The 18,452-nt window shown below is 49.5% G+C and overlaps 1 protein-coding gene and 1 long non-coding RNA gene across 4 annotated transcripts in view; one reads left to right on the top strand and one right to left on the bottom strand.

Moving 5' to 3' along the window:
- The first annotated feature begins 6,764 nt into the window (after positions 1-6,764).
- The window catches only part of BICDL1 (BICD family like cargo adaptor 1), a 41,536-nt gene continuing 29,848 nt past the window's right edge, over positions 6,765-18,452 (top strand). For both annotated transcript variants that reach the window (XR_014949180.1, XM_085556161.1), the window contains exons 1-2: positions 6,765-7,568; positions 11,942-12,157. Coding sequence is in view for 1 of the 2 variants with exons in the window: in XM_085556161.1 (XP_085412287.1) it covers positions 6,885-7,568; positions 11,942-12,157 (900 nt within the window). In the remaining variant the exon portion in view is untranslated. The remainder of the gene's footprint in view (positions 7,569-11,941; positions 12,158-18,452) is intronic.
- LOC107321243 (uncharacterized) lies at positions 9,966-17,605 on the bottom strand. 2 transcript variants are annotated; one of them, XR_014949205.1, is made up of 3 exons: positions 17,341-17,605; positions 15,103-15,262; positions 9,966-10,186 (listed from the first exon to the last, which is right to left on the bottom strand). It is a non-coding gene; the product is annotated as an uncharacterized LOC107321243 (long non-coding RNA). The 2 variants fall into 2 exon arrangements; XR_001558511.3 differs by having other exon boundaries at positions 17,364-17,605.

Raw genomic sequence — 18,452 nt, 5'->3', positions numbered from 1 at the left:
AGCTTTTCCTTCCTTCACCCCGAGGAGTCCATCTCAAAAAATGACGAAATGTAGCTTGCAGAAAAGTCTGGTGGCAGCATGAGTGTGTTTGAGTGTGTGTGAGTGTGTCATACTGGCACATTTGGATGGAGCTATGACATCCCCCCGTGCACAACAACGCAACTTCACAGACTACACAGGCCAAGGGGACTTCAGTCCTGCTGGCCTCACATGCTGAAGTGTGCTCCCCTGACTGCTGCAGCACACAGGTGAGACGAACAGATCCTAAAGCACTCACAGCATCCCTATTAATTCATTTTTAATGCCACTATAAGGCAGTGGCCCCTGGATTAGCGCAGGGTTTTGCAGAGTTCCTGCACTAACAGTAGAGCAGAAAAATGAGAAAGCTTTCAAAGTTATGCTCCTCTTAGTGATGCAAAGTATCACATAGGGAGAAAAGATGGGTTTTTTTCTCCTCCTTTTCTTTTGAGCAGTGGAAATGATGGAAAATAGTTTCCTTTTTGATCCCAAAGAATGACATTTGCCAGATGCAGGGGAGCTGAACGGTGCTACGGGAAATCCTGCAGTTCACTTTCCAGAAGGATGGTGCAGTCTGCAAGTAATTAAACAGAAACCAATATCCATAATTCAATGATACGTCTCAGCTATTATTTGGCAACACTTTTTCCCCTCTTGCAATCCTGCACATAAATATGAGCTTAAAATGGAAATTACTCACACCGAGCTTCATTTCATTGTAAAAATGTTCTCATACAGCAACATGCAAAGAAAACAAACCTCTTTTCCTGCCAGCCCAAGCTGACCTGCACTCTTACAAACTCTTACTCTGCTGTTCTGAGTTGGAATGTGCTACCTGCTATGTGGGCAGCAGGCCCCGGAGAGGTACATGCCAGTCTGGCATCTCTCCATTCAGTGAGGCAGAAAGGTGGTAAAGTGAAGGGGATTCCAGTAACTGGAGTTGTGTTTTTCTGGAGAGATTATGAATGGAGTATTTCTGGAGAAAGAATGATGACAACACCCAAATCAACCCCCATTTATCAGACTGGGAAGCAAGTGATTGACTGGAAGCTCTTTTCCTAGCTCTTGTAGTTACTCTATGCCCAGACTGACAGAGGAAAGATGGACATTTCCAGCTGCCCTTTGGAGCCAAGGGGAGGAGAGGTCTCTTCTTTTCCTGCGTTGGTTTCTTTCTGAACACCCATTTCATTACAGAACGCTCCATTTCTTGTGAGGTAGCATTTAGTAATTGCTGCAAAGTAATCCAGTATTTATACAACATTAAGAAGCAATATATGGCTTTTCCAGCTTGAACTGATATGGGCAAGATGAAAAGAAGGAATATTTCCATGTATCATCCCATGACCAGAACACACACACAGAAATCTCACCCCTGCCCATGCTCTGTGTCCTGATGCCAAAAAGGGCATTTACCTATGGCCTTAGGATGATACATACAAGGTAACAGAATCACAGAATGGCCTTTTCAATAATCAGCTTAAAAGAAAGAGAAGTAACCACGGTTTGAAAGTATTAAAAGGGAGAAGGATGCTGGGGAATAGCATTCCCTGACTCACACTAATGCGGGTTCCCTCAACCATGTAGAGTGAGCTCCAGCTAACCAGGAGCCACTTAATTACTTCTGTTCAGTGGTTTTCCGCCCACATGTTTATCATAGTTCATGCTGCTGAAAAGAGCTGAAGAAACAGCTCTGGAAACGAAAAGCTTCTCCTCTCATAGGTAATGAGGGCTGCAAAAGCTTTCTCTGAGAGCTTCTGCACTGCCTCCACCCAGGCAGGACTGCCTGGCTCCTAATGAGGTGACAGCTCAGGCCTTGAGAAGTTCCATGCTTGGGATTAGCAAATAAGAGGATTCAGACAGAAGGGTAGGTTGGTTTCTTTGGACAAAACTCCCCAAACCAAAACCCCCTCAATGCTGCTCATTCCTTTACTTTAAGGTAAGAAACCAGCACACTCAGTCTGTCTGAAAAGTGTAAGTGATTGAACAGGAGCTAAAGGTTCTCAGATCACATTATCAACATCTCTCAGTCTCCATTCCCCCACAAGTCAACATCAAAGGCCAAAGGACACATCCTTCCTGCCACAGCAAAGCCAGGGCACATTTGTAAGAGCTCGTGAGCCCTGTGCATGGCACTCAGTGATCTCCATACCTGGCAAGGGTCGCATAAACATGCATGAGAACCAGCTCATCTCCAGCTGGGCACAACCACTGCCACACACACTTGCTGTGAGGGACACCTGGTCATATCTTGCACAAGATGCTATAGCATTGCCATTGACACCAAGTAGCCAATGACCCATAGAGCCAGTGCTTTTTCTTGCTAACTTCTTGGTCCCAAGAAATGAATCAGGCCTCTCTTCAGGTAACATATAGAGCACCAGTTTCCATAACAACATAGTTGTTCAGTAAAGCACAAACACCTGGTAGAACTGCCGTTGTCATGTAAGGATTGACCACAACAGTGAGTGAGGAGGTTGTGTTACAGCAAAGATTGCTCCATGTCAACACGCTCCATAATGGTCTAAAGATGCTGGATCAAAGATCATTGTTCATTCATGAATCACTACAAATCACAGCATATACATAAGAAGCAGAACAAGATGGTCCTAAAGAAATATTTTTCCCCCCCACAACAAAGCATGAAGTCACACCTAATCATTTAATGGTTGCAAAACTGTACGGTAGCCAACACCACTGAAGGTAATGTTAGGACCTAAAGGATTCCTACGAAGAAATGCAAGCAAGAACATCTCACTTGGACTCTCTCTATGCCCAGAGTGTGCCTGGAGCAAACTTTCCCACCTGCTACAACAGTTTCCCCCCCGCCTCAGTGAGATGTAGTTAAGTCAAGAAGGAGCCTAGGTGCACAGTGGCACATATGTCACCTGGCCCATTGGGATCAGGAGCAAAACCAAGTCAAACTGCCAGACTGGTACCCCTATCAATTCAGGTTGGCCTGAAATACTGGCTGCATGACTCCACCAGCTCTGTAAGAGCTCTACTTGTGTGCAGAGCTTCTGTCTGCTTTGGTCTGGAGAGATGGCTATGGCATGCTTCCAACATTCACACCTGAAATGGTGACTAAAAGCTACAGCAAAATGTATTTATATCCCTAACTTATAGATGCCTTGGCACAATGCTCATAGGTGCCGCACAACAAGTTCAATCCATTATCCTATTCTTTTCCCTTTGCATCCCTTGTTCCTTACTGCTTGGCAGCGGGGTGAGCACAGCCAGGTGTCAGCTCTGTCCTTAGGCAGTACTGAGTCACTCAGGCCATGTTTTTATACCCTTAAGCAATCAAGAGATTTTTCTCCCAACTTCAGTGTTATGAGTCACCTCGGTGTCAGTGCTTTTTCTGTTCTTAATGACGTAATGTTGATAACCATGGGAAACAAGCTTGTTGGGAACTCTTTGGGGACCTGGCGTCTTGGGAAGAATCAGGATGGTCTTCTGTTTTACTGCACATTGCTTGGCTAACACCCAGAACAGCTTTCTTCTCCCTTCTGTTAAACCAAAAGTTTCCATCCTCTTCTCCCTCGCCAGACTCTACCAATCACTTTCCCACCTTGTATTTCTCATCCCTGACACCAGGGAGAACCTGGGCACACACAGACCACACAGCTTTGGATGTTAGAGAAGCAAAGAGGAAGAAAGGTCGCACAGGATTCTTATTTCTGGCTTTGCAGTTCTGGACTGCTTTGAAAGCAAGACACGTTTTGCTTTCAATTATTCATCTTGGTAACTGCAACCTCTGAGCAAACTCTCCTTGCCTGCTTGCACCTCTTGCTGCCCATCTTACAGCAGCAGGAGGCTGAGCAACATGGAAAGCACCTCAGCGTGTACGGATGTGAAACACCAGAATAACTCCAAACTTCTGTCAGAAAGAAAACATGGCAAAGCAAAGAGAAAAATCAAGCAATTAATCACTCAAACTGATATGAGAGAGAGCAGCAAAGCAAACCTGAGAGCGTGTGCTGTCCTCCCTGCAGGACTGTCAGCCCCCAGCTGGAAGATTAAGGATGCTGATGGGAATTCCTCTCCCATCACAGGTAGCTGTAAAAGCACAGGACAGCAACCTGCCTTCCTGTAACACATCTTTCAGACTCCTTCCTCTAAATAAGAGAGGGTGACTCCCTGCAGCGCTCCATTTCTGCCTGCTGCCCTCACAGCCCAAGTGGAAGCACTCGGGCCTTTATTGCATTTGTAGCTTTTCTGATGTACTCAAAATGATCTGTCCTGCTTCACTCACACAGCCATGAGAGATCCAGACCCTCTGTTACACCTGCTTTGTGGAGAGACCCAACAGTGGAATCCCTGGAAGGCAGAGCACTCATTTCAAGGCACCATTTCTAACAGTGCACTTGACACTGGGCTTGAAGTGCTTGCACAGCTTTGAGCTCACCTCTCCTCGACCCTGTGGGAAGGACAACACACATGGCTATATCTGCTGCTTAAATTGGATTGTCCATTTCAGCATCTCAATCCTTTCAGAACCCATCCAACAAAGCAAACTGCCCTGAGTGGCTCCTTTAGGTGAGTACTCCAACCCTTCTCATGGCTTATTTTCTGAGCTGGGTGATCACAAGATGGGGAAAAGCAAGAAGGGGAAACTACTTAAGAACAATCAGAAAGATCAACACGGCAGAATGGCAGTACAGAAGGTATAATAACAGAGGGAACAGTATGAATGGAAAGGTGCTCACCCATCTCTGAAGATCCAGGCTCAGTGGTAAAACCCTACAAGGGAGAGATCTCGAACCAGAGATCCTTCCCCAGGAGCAGTCATATCTTCAGTGGGGTCTAAGAGAGGCACAGCCAGGCTCAACCCCTTCCTATCACTCACTCAGTTGCATTGCCTTCACCTGTGCTCCCAGGGCTGACTGGGTCCTTTCCCCAGGTGCTCCATAAGTGCTTCATGTCATGATTCAGCAGTTCCCATACGTGCCCCTTATCCCTGTCCAAGTCAGACTAACTCTTGCTACTTGCTTCTGCAGGTCCTCACCTGAGCAGGAAAACAATGATCACTTCTCTCATAAACAACCTTACACTGCTCTCTCATACCACTATTTTATCTTCACCCTCATTTCCTGACTCCACTGGGAAGGCCACCCATCCTGGTGAGATGCCACACATACTTCTGATGTGATTACAGCACTTGTACCAGTACTTGCTCTCAGTTCTCTGCATACTTGAATCAGCCCATCCTTATGGGTTCCCAGAAAGGGTCTGTGCTATTATCAGCCCTTTTTTTTGTTGGCTGTAATTCTTCAAGGACATATCGGAGCCCATCTAGGGGAAGGGAAGCAGCAACTGCAGTCAGGTGCCTATGGGCAGAGACATAGTGCCATATCTGCGATACATAGCACTGATTTACATCTCCTCCGTCAAGCAACAGCATTTTTCCCTCCCCATCCAAACAGATGCAGCTCTGGGGTTTGTTTTGGGCTTTGTCTGAGGGATTAAAACCATCTCGATATAATCTCTTTTTGTTTTATACACCGAAAGAAGCATTAGAGATGAACGCTAAGGCCACAATGGATTTCATTAATCACACCAGGCTTGGTTTGCTGTAGTAGGCACTTCCAGCAGAAGGTGCTCACAATCAGTTTAATCATTAATCTCCCTCCTGTTTAAACAGTGATGAACAAATCTGTGGCAGCCTGGTTCCCGCGTCAGGCCAGGGGCTGCTTGTAAAAGCCGTTGGAGCCATCCCCCCTTATGGCAAATCCCACTTCTTTGGCAATATAGGCCCCAGCTGATTGCAAGGACAAAAGGTCTGGAAAAACTGGTGCCTGGGGAATTGCCATGAGATAAAGGAGGAATCACTTCTGGGTCACCAGTGCAAAAGAAATCAGGGTCCTGATGGCCAACAGTTATCACTGCAGGACAGGTGCTGGCAGGAGCATGGCACGAGGCGCTGCATCTCCCCTGGGTTTCAGTAGAGCAGACGTTTGCATCACAAAAACACCAATGCCAGAACAGGGGCCACCTATCAACGAGTCCTCCTACCTGGGCTCCTGGGGCACATCCCCAACAAAACCCACCTCCTGGTGGCAGATGGCCGGAGGAAGATGGGCATTGCCACAATTCATGCTCTGCTCGTTGTGAATAATCAGCAGCTCTCCAGTGTCCCGGCTCTGTCACGAGGCAGCAGCCAGCAATGCCAGAAAGCTGCATCAGCCATCAGCTGTCCCAGCCAGAGAGCTGCTGGGGACCGATGTGCTGGGGCAGCTGCACAGGGATGGACACAGCCTAAGTGAGATGCCTATAGGAGAACGAACCCCATAGAAGCAGGGTCTGGAAATAAAAGCTCTAAGTCTGACATTTACTCCTGCAGGCTTCTGGAAGTCAAAAGCACAAGTTGTGTTTAAAATACTTTGGTTCAATCACTTGCTTTGAAATTAAAGCACCACGAGGAAGTGAGGGAGCACCATCTGAGCTGACCCTGCTGCACTCTGCCTCAGCATCCCCTCTTGTGGCAAGGAGGAAAGTGATGTCCAGATCTAAAGGGGCATGAAGCCAAATAAACACATTAATAAACGAATCATGAACCCTCCCCCACCAAAATAAAGAACCAATTCCACGGACTGGGATTAGCTGGAAATCCTGCCCCTGGTAAAGGCTCTTCCCAGAGACACAAGTGCCGATGACTACAACTCCCAACGTTCACTGAAGCCGCTCTTAAGACAAACGTTATCCGGGAATATCCGAAACAATCAGAAAACGAAAGCGAGCCCCAATGGCTGCTGGAAGCTGTAGTCAGCTCTCCAGGTGCGAGCTACGGAGTAAAAAGGTATTGAGAGCCGCCCTCAGAGAACCAGGCAGGTTCTGAAGGAGAGGGCGGCGAGTAGGAAGGGAGCGCTATGCCCCATCCCAGCGCCCCGCTCCCTTTTGGGGCCTTTCACGCCAGCCCAGCGTTTCGGGGGGATTTTTGTCCCGGTCCCGCGGCTCAACCAACGGGAGCCGATCGTGCACGGGGACACGCGCACACGGCTCAGCCGCACGCAGCGCTCCGGCCGCCGGCAGCCACCGCCACCGCCACCGCCACCGCCACGCCGCGTCCGCGGGGCCGGCCCGGGGCGCTGAGCGCGGGGCGCGGCTCCGGGGGGCGGCGGCCGGGGGCGGCGGCGCTCCCCGCCCAGCAGCCGCAGCCGCGGGCCGGGCGCGGGGGGCGCAGCGGAGCGGCGGCGGCGGCGCGCAGGGCCATGTCGGCGCCGTGCCCGCGCCTGCCCGCCGCCGGGTCAGCACCGGCGGAGGCGGACAGCGCCGGCGGCATGGAGCCGCCCGCCGCCGCCGCCGCCGCCGCCGGGGCCGCCGCCCTGGAGCTGGCCCTGGAGGAGGAGCTGGCGCTGCTGGCCGCCGCCGGGGAACCGCCGGAGCCGCCGCCCGCCGCCGCCGCCCGCGACCCCGAGCTGCTGTCGCTGATCCGGCAGAAGGAGAAGGACCTGGTGCTGGCGGCGCGGCTGGGCAAGGCGCTGCTGGAGCGCAACCAGGACATGAGCCGTCAGTACGAGAGGATGCACAAGGAGCTCACCGACAAGCTGGAGGTGAGGCCGGCCCGCAGCGCTCCGCACGGCCCCCGCTCGGGGCCGCGTTCCCCGGGAGCCCCGGGGCTTCGCTCTCTTTCCCTGCCGAACCCGGGCGCGGCCGCGATAGAGAAGAAAGGGTGGAAACCACCCCCCCCTTCCTAGGCCTGGGGTGCTGCCGTTCCCTCTCCCCGGCTGCCGTGCGGGCCTGAGGACGGGCTGCGAGCCTCGTTCGGGAGGCCCCGGGTGCTGCTCTGCCCCGCGTCCCACCCGGGCGGGGAGACGTGAACCCTGCAGGGATCGCGGCAGAATTGCATCGTAAGTTACATTGACACCGAGGCACGGAGCGTTTGGGAGCCTTCTGCTTAAGCACCCGCAGCTGAGGCTTTAGGCATGGCAGGAGATAAGCCCCACTGACAGGTTTCTGCTTGCTGGTCGCCCTGAAAAATACCTACAGGTATCTCAGAGCCGTTTGCCGGGAGCCCGGCGCATCGAGTCACGTATTGATTTTTAAGGCTGAGATGGAGTTATTAACAGAGAATAAGAGTCGTGTAGGCAGCTTCCTTCAGATCAACCCTCTCGCACAACTGTGTACAACTACCTTCTGTTCAGAGATATTCTTGCAGAGTTCCTTCTCTGTGTGAGCAGCACAGCTCCTGGGTGCTTCTCACCTTCCAGGGGAGAGTCTGAACAATGCTCGGTTAACACCCAGATTTCAAGTACCGGCCCTAGGCCGATTCTTTGTGCACTCCTACCTATCCCTGTGTTCATTCCTGGTGGATTTACCCCCCACGAGCACTGTTGGATTCATGGAATTACTGCACAGCCTTTGTTCTCAGACCTTTTTCTTCCCAAACGGAGCATTTCCTCCCTGTTATTAAACTCAGCACTTCACCGTAGCTGCTCCCTTCCTCTTTGCAGGCAGCTCTCTCTGTGTTTGCTGTTGGGTTAGAAGCAATCCTGAAGGTGACATTAGCCCAAGTTGTTACTTAGCAGCGCTATTTGTCAGCTCAGAATTTCTCAGAGCATGACGATTTGTGGGGTGAATGTTTTTGGGCTGGTCTTGGAGCAGGAACAGACGTCTGTGGCATCGTGCTGACGTGGACTCCCTGCGAGTTGGAGTAAAACCTTTCCTATCATCCAAGAGAGATGCACAACGTGGGGCACTTCCTGGGCTGCCCCTTTGTGAGTCTGGGGGTCTCAAACGCTGCTGTCTGCAGAATGTAAAGCTGAAAAGGAGAGGGGGGAAAGCTCAGGCTTTATACAGTGCTTAAAGTAACATTCCCCAAGTGTTTACCTCCACTTTTATGGACCCATTTGGGAGGTGAAGGAAAGGAAATGCTGCCAATTGTTTGCATTTTTCATCCCGCTGCTATTGCTCCAACTTTCCGGTTGAATGACAGATTCTGGTTTTTCAGGTGATGCCTCCGATAGCAGCATCTGATGGCAGTTCTCTGCTTTAGGGCCAGGTTGTTTTTTCCTGCTGGGTTTGTCAGGTCTGAGGCTGTGCTCTTGGCCCACACAAACTTGAACAGTAATTTTCTACAACACAAGCCTTGTCATCCTTGTTCCTGAAGATTAAAAGCCAGTCTCTTCCTGTTGCCATTGAAGTGAACTGAATTTCACAGTAAGCTTCTCCCTCTTGGAGGAATGGGGAGGAAAGACTGGCATCTTTTACCTCCCTCCCTACACTGAGAACTCTCTGATAGCCAAAAGCAAAGTCTCAAATGAAATCCTTGGTGACAATTGCTCTGCTATAGTGACGTAGGAGGAGAGATTTCCCCCCAGTCAGCAGCCCCAAGCTGGCTATGGGAACCCAGTGAAGCCTCTCCATTTCCAGGCAGCCAGCACGCTGGCCTGCTCTTCTGATACCTTGCCTCAACACTCTGCTTGTGCAGAGTTATCACCACATTGGTGAGAAACATCTCTAATTCCTATGTTAGCTTTGTTCCCTGGGGCAGTGCACACGTAGGGCAGAGACAGCTGCTGTTGGCCAAATGGATTCTGGCTTTGCAGGTGTGGCTCAATGTTCCTACCACACACGCCTACTCTGGTTTCACTTAGAACTCTGAATTTGAGTTCATTTCTAAACATACAGCTGAAGTCCTGTAATAAACTCTGATCTGTGATCCCAGATTTATCCTCTGTGAGTGGTTGAGATGTTTCGTATCTTGTTCTGTTGGTGCAGAAATGCTTGTCTCATCCCAGCTTTTTGAGGCTGGATGTTAGGAAAAATACCTGCTCCAAAAGAGCGGTCAGGCACTGGATAGGGCTGCCCAGGGAAGGGGTTGGGTTGTTGGTCCTGGAGGTGATCAAGAAACACTTGTTGTGCTAAAGGACATGGTTTAATAGGGTGATGTTGGCAGTGGAGGGATGGTTGGATTGGATGAGTAGAGTTCTACTCCACCCCTGGTGGTTCTCTGAGTGCAGGAGCTGGATGCTATGTGCGGTGTGGCTTTTCCTTTGCACTAAGGCTCTGAAGTGGTGTGTAAATGACTGGCAAGGCTCATTGATGGCTTCTAAATCACACATGGGTATGTCTGTGGGCGCTGAGGGGCTTCAGCTGCACTGCTGGCTCCTCGGCAGGTTGAAGTTTCACCTTCCATTTAGAGAAGGCCCTGGATCTTTCTCAACGTTGCCTAGCAGTGAGAGAGAGAGACAGAGCTGTGAAACACAGCGCTGTTAGTGCACTGCTGAAAGCAGAATTGTGGCTGCTCCAGCCACCCTTAGTTGCCATGGGCCTTGCATTAGGATCTGCCTACTTAGTGCATTAAAAATGATGATTGTGATGCTGTGTATTTGCAAGGGGTGCTCATTCCTTCAGCATCTGGAAACACTGGGAAACACTCAGCTTTGTTTTTACTCCTGGCATCTGAAGGTTTTCCAGAAAGTCCTGGATTTGCAGAAGGATTGGGAGGGTTACAAGCAGGGCATTGCTACGCTGTGCTGAAGAGCACATAGAAGATTTAGGGACGAGATCCAGAAAGAGATAATACAGCATCTTCTGCAGAGCAAGAGGGTTGGAACATCAGTGATAACACAGGCCAGAGGGCTGCTGGGGCAGTGCAGAGCTCTGACATTCATTCCTGCCCAGGAAGGTGACAGACCCTGCAAGGCAGGCAGGCTGTGTGTCATCAGCAGGAGGCACCCAGGGGAAACAGCCACCTCACAGCCCATGTTCCTAACAAGCAATAAAGAGCCACTTCACATAAATGCAGTGCAATTTTCTTTCCCTCCTAGCAGGTTTATTCTCCCTTCCTAACGTAAGCGTCATAGGGGATTGCTCACTGGGGGATGATAACCTGGGAAAAACGCTGCCAGCGCTGGGCCCAGCAGCTTTCTGTTCTTTGCTGAGACATGTTCCTAAAAGGCTCTGAATCTGGTAGAGAGCAGCAGCAGGTTATGATGGGGGACAGAAAACAAACAGCAAGGAGATGGCTCCTGCTTTTCAGGTTTCCCTGCTAATCTTAGGACGTGGCCACGTCCCAGTCTGCCACTGCTCTACAAGTATGCACGTGGTTTCAGGCACCAGGGGAAATCCGAGCTCAGGTTTTCAGAGCAGAGATTCTTTCAAACGGGCACAACAAATCTATTTTGACCTAATTTGCAGCTCTGTATCAGTCAAGCCCTCATTTAACGGAGCCTGTAAGGCATCTCAAAGTTCCACCAGGTTCACGCTGTCCCTCATTTTGCAACCAGCCCTAAGCAGAGCAGTTTCCAGAACTGAGGGGTTGTTTCTGAAAGACCTGAGCCTGGAATGTGCACGTGTCACCTCTAGAGAAGCTACTTCAGTGCACCCACTGCCACCCCAGAGGGGACTGCAGCAAACAATGGAGTTACTGTGGACTCTCAAATCACCAGGCAACTAATTAGGTCAGGAATAGAAAGAGCAAATGGACAGATGATTCAACTGTTGTTCATAAGACCCTAATGACAAGAAAGATGCCTCATCTAGCTTCCTCATCAGCACGAAGGGTACAGTTTGTGTAATTCTGGCTATAAAGGCAGCCTTTAAAAGAATTCTCCCACTGCCCATGAAATACTGCTTTGGAATTAGCCAGGCTCCGCTAATCAATTGGCCTGCCTGACCCATATTTTCCACCTATTGCCACGCAGCCTGCATTGCTCTTTTGGCAGTTATTTCAGTAAAAATTCAATGTGCTGATCTGCAGAGGCCAAGGACAGGCCGACTGCTGGAAACAAGAAGCAAACTTAGTGCCTGTGACCTGTCCTGACGTGGCTGGGACTGCCACCTCCACACACCACCAGGCTCTACTACCATTCTCCTTCCTGCACCAAAGGACTCAGTGCAGAACATGAGGGGGCAGGAGGAGGCAGCGCTCACTTTTTTCCTCCCTTCCTAACCTCTTCTCCCTCCTCCCTGTTACCTACAGCACCTGGAACAAGAGAAGCACGAACTGCGGAGGCGGTTTGAGAACAAGGAAGGAGAATGGGAAGGAAGGGTGTCTGAGCTGGAAAGCGACGTGAAGCAGCTGCAGGACGAGCTGGAGAGGCAGCAGGTTCACCTGCGGGAAGCTGACCGTGAGAAGACACGGGCTGTCCAGGAACTCTCCGAACAGAACCAAAGACTTCTGGACCAGCTCAGCAGGGTGAGTGAGCATTGGCATAACATTGTGCTGTGTGGGTTGAACAGTCATTTATCACACAGGTCCCTTTCTCAGCTCTTTGTATCTCAATCTGAGCTGGCAAATCTGTTCCTCATTTATGAATAGGCTGGGCAAACATGAAATGCAAGAAAGAAAGCACATCTGTGGCGGGGCCGGGGAGGTGAAAGGCTCTTTGCTGACCTCCATTTATAGTCAACAGCCATTGACTATAAAGCTATTAAACTGAATATACCACGATGGTGTCCCTGCAAATAATGTGATGTGTGAACATCTGAGAACCTACTGAAACTCCTTGGAATGTTTCAGCAAAGAGCTCAGCCTCTGGGTGGAAGAGGATTTGGAGTAAGGCTGCTACAAATCAGCCTAATTGACTGACTCTTTCCAGTGCAGGTTTTGTCCTGACAGCAAAAGACTTAACAAGTTGCTGCCTCCCCCCCAGATGCTGGCCTGTCTTTTAGAATTAAGAATCTTGTCTTTTTCTCCCTATTGGATGGGACAAATCATAATCTTAACTGCTTGGAAACACCGTTACTACAGCAGAGGAAAGCATTTTCTCACCGGTTGCACACCCCCAAAATAGAACAAAAACATGCACCAAATTCATGCTGAAGAGGTCCATCCAAGGGCAAGAGAGTATATTTCAGACCAGGTTCAGTCAGAGATAGGTCTCTGGAGTTGGCAAGGATATACTTTGAGGGATCAGGTCAGTAGTTCAGTTGCAACACTAGGACAGAAGACTGAAATGGGCCAAGAATAAAGGCCTTTTCCCTCGTCTCTGCTCAGTCTGGATGTGCTGCTTTCCTGTGCCTCTAGAAGAGGTCATCAGTAAAATAGTTTGTACTGGAACTTGAAAAGAAATCATTCCTGTCAAGTCCTGAGGAAAGTCAATTAGTCTGCAGATTCATCAGCGTTAAAAAAGGAAAAAGAATAGGAATAAAACACCCTTCCTTAGTTTAGTAGAGCTGCTAAGTTTACCACTGTTTTTAAAGCAGTATCTCCCAAGTGTAACAGATGAGCCAGAGAGGAACTTCCACCTCCCCTGTGGGCAGAGCATCTCACATGCAATGTAGATAAGAGGTTCTATCCATGCCCTAGCAGATTTCCTGTGTTATGTCAGATTTATTACCTGAGGCCAAAGAGGTGGCTGTCATTAGATTTGGTGGCCCTCAGGGGTTTTCTGTGAATGCATTATTTCCATTGCTGACTAGGAGATGCCAGATCTGTCATGGTCCCAGTTGTAAGCAGGTAATAAAGACAGTCTAGAAGGTAGGAAAGGAAAACCAAACAGCTTGCTTTGGGCTTTAAACTGGATGGGATTATCCTCAGTTGACACTTGTGCCACAGGCACCTCTCACAGCCCAGATGCTCAGTAAAGCCTTGTGCGAAGGATTCAGCAACTTAGGTCTACCAGCAGTGTCAACGTATGGGTTTTGTTCCCTCAGCTCCCTATTACTGCCAGAAATAATCCTCCTACTTCAGAATTACCCCATCTCAGGAAAAAAAAGGGCTCCTTGGCACTGACCTTGCTGCTCCAGCCCCTCCCTGCCCCCAGCTTTGTGCAGGGGACAGTTGTTCTGCAATGCTCAGATGAGCAGAGGAAGCAGCTTACTCTTGCTGAGGCTTCCTGGCCAAGATTCACCACTCAGTGGCTTTGTCACCTGGTGAAGACTTACCAATAACTCAGATATAGACAATGACATAGTAGGTGTGCAAACAGCTTTCCTAGAGTCACAAAAATGTAAACAAACCAAAGCCAGCTCAGGAGCGGTCTTTTGCTCAGTCAAGGCTTTGGTTGAGGCTTTTGTATATCTCAGCCCTTGATTACTGCATTGTATGGGAAACTGGTAATCACAGCCTGAACCTCTGATTAATCAACTTTGTTGCTTCGTTCAGAGCCTCAGCTCTACCCCCATCTGTCACTGAGTGCCCTACTAGAGGTTTCACTCACAGAACGACAAGGAAATGTTGCTCTCTGATATGAGTCATTCTATGCTAAATAGACGCTGGCTCTTTAAAATTTAATTTCTACAGATTAGCAATTAACACCTCATGGCCCAGTTTCACAATAGTTGAACATCCCTCTGGGAAAGGCATTCCCTTGGCACCAGACTCTGTACATCAAGTGATGGTCTGAGCCTCACAGCCTACCAGCCCACACCGTCCTGCTTGCTTCCTTGGGGGTTCCAAGCTTCTACCTTAGAGCCAGGCAGCATCCACTGTCTCCTGACCCTCCTCCTTCCTGCTGTCTTACTCTTTTACTAATTAAGCCTTAGGTTTCCTTCTTATTCACACTGCCTTACCCAGAGATGAAGGGCCAATTCAACCACATGCTTTTTTCCAGTATAAACCTGGCACAATTGCTACCCAGCTGAGCGCACACTCCCACACACAGATAGCAAAGGGACCTAGGAAGCTCTGGCTTGCAATTAAACCATGGGACTGAAAAATCCATCCTTGATGCTGGCATAGACTGCTAAGGAAAACTCAGTGTTAGAGATTTAGAGACTGTTGCAGTCTCTAGAACTGGGGGTAGCTGTCATGCCTTAGAGTTGCCAAGAGGCTACAATCAGGTCTGAAAAATGACTGGGGGTCTCCGGATGAGATGATGATACAGGAGAACTTTACCTACCTAATAGTAGTGAGTCAGCTGCAAGGAACTTTGCCTCTTCTTGCAATATAGCCTTCTACTAGAAGCAAAGAACCACACTGAACAGAGAAACCAGTCAGAGTTCTAACAGCATTAAACAGTACGAAGATGAGGTAAGGCTGGGAGCTCATGGTAAAAGACACGAGTCAGATACTGAAGATAAAGTTTAAGATCTTCACAGTAACCTTATTTCTTAATTTTCTAAGTAATGATTGCAATCCCTCCTGTGTGACCAGATTTCCCTCCCCCTGCTTCAGTATAGCAAAGCAAGTAACCATACCAAGCAAAACGCTGAGCTGCAGAGCTTGCACACCAAGGTATGTACTGCTCCCCACAGACACACAGGGTACAGGAGGCGAAGCACAGCCCACCAAGAAAGCCATGGCTTGGAGATTGTTTTCTTTCCAACTTCTCCACTCTCTCCCATCTGTTTCAGTTCCCTGTTTGGAAGAAAGAAATAAAATCCTTATCTTTTTAAGTTATAAATGGGGGAATGGAGGTAGGAAGCCACATAGTGAGAGGTTTCCTCTTCCATGCACTTACAGCAGCAACCACAGCAAGAGCGCTGCTCCCACCTTAGGGCTTCCAGGAGCTACTAATATAAATAACAACAACAAGCAGCCGTTTGTCTATATTGAGGCAACATATTACTACTTTGTCAGGAAGTGAATGAGGGAAAAAAAAGAATTTCACACTGTTTCTAAGGAGTTTCACCAGATGGCATTCCCACACACTTCCTGCTACCAGCCCTGAGCTCCAGGAGCTGTTTGCTGCATGCAACTCAGGCAAGGATGCATCCTGCCTGGTTCTGCTGGGTTTCTTTTCTGGTACACTGAGTACAAAGCAGGAATCTCACAACATCAGGCTCAGGTAGTTTTTGCAATGAAAGTCTCTTTGCAGCAGCAGGAAGCAGAGTGTCATCTTGCACCACTGAAACAGCTCTTTGTTTAGAGAGGAGCACTGCAGCATTCCTCAGAGGGACCCTCAATCACCAACTTCTTATATTCTCTCAGCATCCAGTGCCAACACACTGCTACAAAGAATGAGGCGTTTCAGGCAGTCCCTTTGGTAAAGAAAGGTAGTAACCAGCCAGCCCTCAAAGTCTCCAAAGGACTTTGCATTCACTGGCCACAAAACATTCCTTTCAGTGATATTTCGAGGGAAGGAGTTCCATTTCCTGCTTTGTGGTGCACTGCCTGCACTTAGAGCTGAAGGAAACATGGTGGCATGTTGGATTGGGTTGCCTAAGGAGGCTGTGGATGCCCCATCCCTGCAGGCATTCAAGGCCAGGCTGGATGTGGCTCTGGGCAGCTGGTTGGTGACCCTGCCCACAGCAGGGGTTGGAACTGGATGAGCATTGTGGGCCTTTTCAACCCAGGCCACTCTATGATTCAAGAATGGACTGAATATATGGTACTATCCTTTCCAAATCACTTGTGCTTTAAATATCTCTCATTATCAATAACATGCTTAGGGAAAACAATGGCTCTGTTTTCAGTGACTTAACAGGTGTTTTGGGCAAGATTTGGTGCTTTTTCCATGCCAGAGATGCACAGGTATGACATTATGAGCTAGCTTATCTTTAATTCCTTATTTCTAACATACAGATGCTTTACGCAAGCTGCCTTACATTTATAGAGTTGTCTGCTATAGCACAGCAGGGTGTACTGAGAATCTCCATGCTCAGCGTGGAGGCAAGCCAGGCTCAAAACAAGCACTGCTTCAGGGGGTTTATCTTTTAGATAGAAGCGGGCCCCAAGTGGTGCAAAGCTGAAGAGAAGTTACTGTGACCTTTCAAGGTGTGAATCAGTCACTACACTGAATTCTTTGCAAGTCAGAAACTTCAGTAACGGAGATAGTGTGCCAAGACTTGCATAGCAAACCTTGGTCTGCTTCACCTCTGGACAGCATAAATTCAACACAAAGAAGAGACAGCACAAACTAGAGCCAGACACTGAAAGCAGCAAGCGTCCCACTGACCACACCTGCACCTGCACCTGCCTGCCCCCTCTGAAGCATCAGCAGACCCCAACAGCACGTAACCAGATCCCCCATCACCTGCTGAATACTGATTACTGTGCAGGCAGGAATGGCTTCCTCTTACCAGCTACTTCTCCCCTTGCAGAAAGCACTTGTTAATAATTCAGCTTCGTGCCACATCAGGACTGGAAAACTGAAGCTTTCTATGCTCAAGCTGTAAATATAGGACGTGACTGCAACTGCATGTCCTCTCCTGCAAAGTCCTACAATGAAACGAATCAGTGCCCTGGAAGGTAGCGAAGACATCTTGAGGTCACTGCATAGTGGGGTTCTATCCATCTGGATGGAGGGAGCCAGGCAGAAGGAAAGGCTCAACCCCCAGCAAATACCTCACCAACCCTGCAGCACCCATTAACCCCATCTCAGGGCACCCGGAGCTTTGGGAACCAGCAGGGGATAGATGTAACAAACACCGAGGCAGGAGGAGCAGGCTGGGGAACAGGCACTCCCAGAGGTTGCTGAGAGGTTTTGCACCTACCCATTTCAAGCAGGATTTTTCACCTGTGTCCTTTGGTTACGAGCAAGCAGAGGCAGAAGGGACTTCTGTCCATTCTTCTGGATGTACGCAGAATGAAACAAGGGCACGCACTGCTAGCAAACCACAGCACAAAGCCCTCTGGAGGGAAAGGGTTAAAAATTACCCAGGTTAAAAAAGCATATTCCCTGTCTGTGGGGAAAAGGGAGAGCATTCATCCACACATGGGCTGGGTGGAGCCCCAGGACAAGGGACCTGCACCCCGCCATCTACAGGGACCCTTTGCTTGTTGCTAGGCAATGGCACAGCACATCACAGCAGGTGACGTTGCCACAGCGACTGGGTGTGATTCCACAGCTTGTGATGCTGTGACAGTCAGAGGACGCGCAGGGAAACGCATTGGTGACGTCCGAGGCAGTGAGAGGTGGGGGCTGCGGGCTCGGCTGGCTGCCAGGACGTGTCCCCAGCATCACCACTTCATCCCTTTATTTCCTTTCCTGCTCGCTGCTGCTTATCCAAAAAAATAACAGATAAAATAAAACCACCACCCTGGAGATCTCCCAGCCCGAGGCAGCCTGTTGTCCACACCACCCACAGGGAGATTTTCTAGCTGCTACTCTACCTAGAGTGACTGCCAGGGCTGGGCTCCATGCACACTCACCCTCAAGTGAGCCCTGCCCACAGGGCAGCAGGAAGGGTTGTTTGTCACAGCTCATTGCAGCTCATCTCCCATCCGTGGAGGCTGGTGGTGCCCACATGGAGCTGCAGACACTGGTCCCGTGAGGCACCTCCAGAGCTCAGCCATCATCCTCACACCACAGGTGGTTCATCAGCTGAAATAAGTGTCCAGAGCACCATCCAGGTGACACCTATGTACAAGCAGTTATCACCTGGCAATCAGCTGTATGCTGTTCTTGTACTCCAGCCAAGCCCTACTCACTTTCTGCCTTCACCTCTAGCAAGTAGTTCTAGAGCAGAACTCAGAGGTTTCTGCACAGCTTTGTGCCTTGACAGATGAGTAGCATCACTGAGCTGTGAATACCTGGAAGCAGGAATGCAATGTGGAACTGCAATTGAACCTGATAGATCGTAGAACCATAGAGTGGCTGGGGTTG

The sequence above is a fragment of the Coturnix japonica genome, chromosome 9 (genome assembly GCF_054131305.1).
Source record: "Coturnix japonica strain WE chromosome 9, WE-NBRP24, whole genome shotgun sequence".
NCBI classification, from domain to species: domain Eukaryota; kingdom Metazoa; phylum Chordata; class Aves; order Galliformes; family Phasianidae; genus Coturnix; species Coturnix japonica.
Note: the sequence above shows the minus strand (reverse complement) of the source record. Positions and strands in the feature narration are given on the sequence as shown.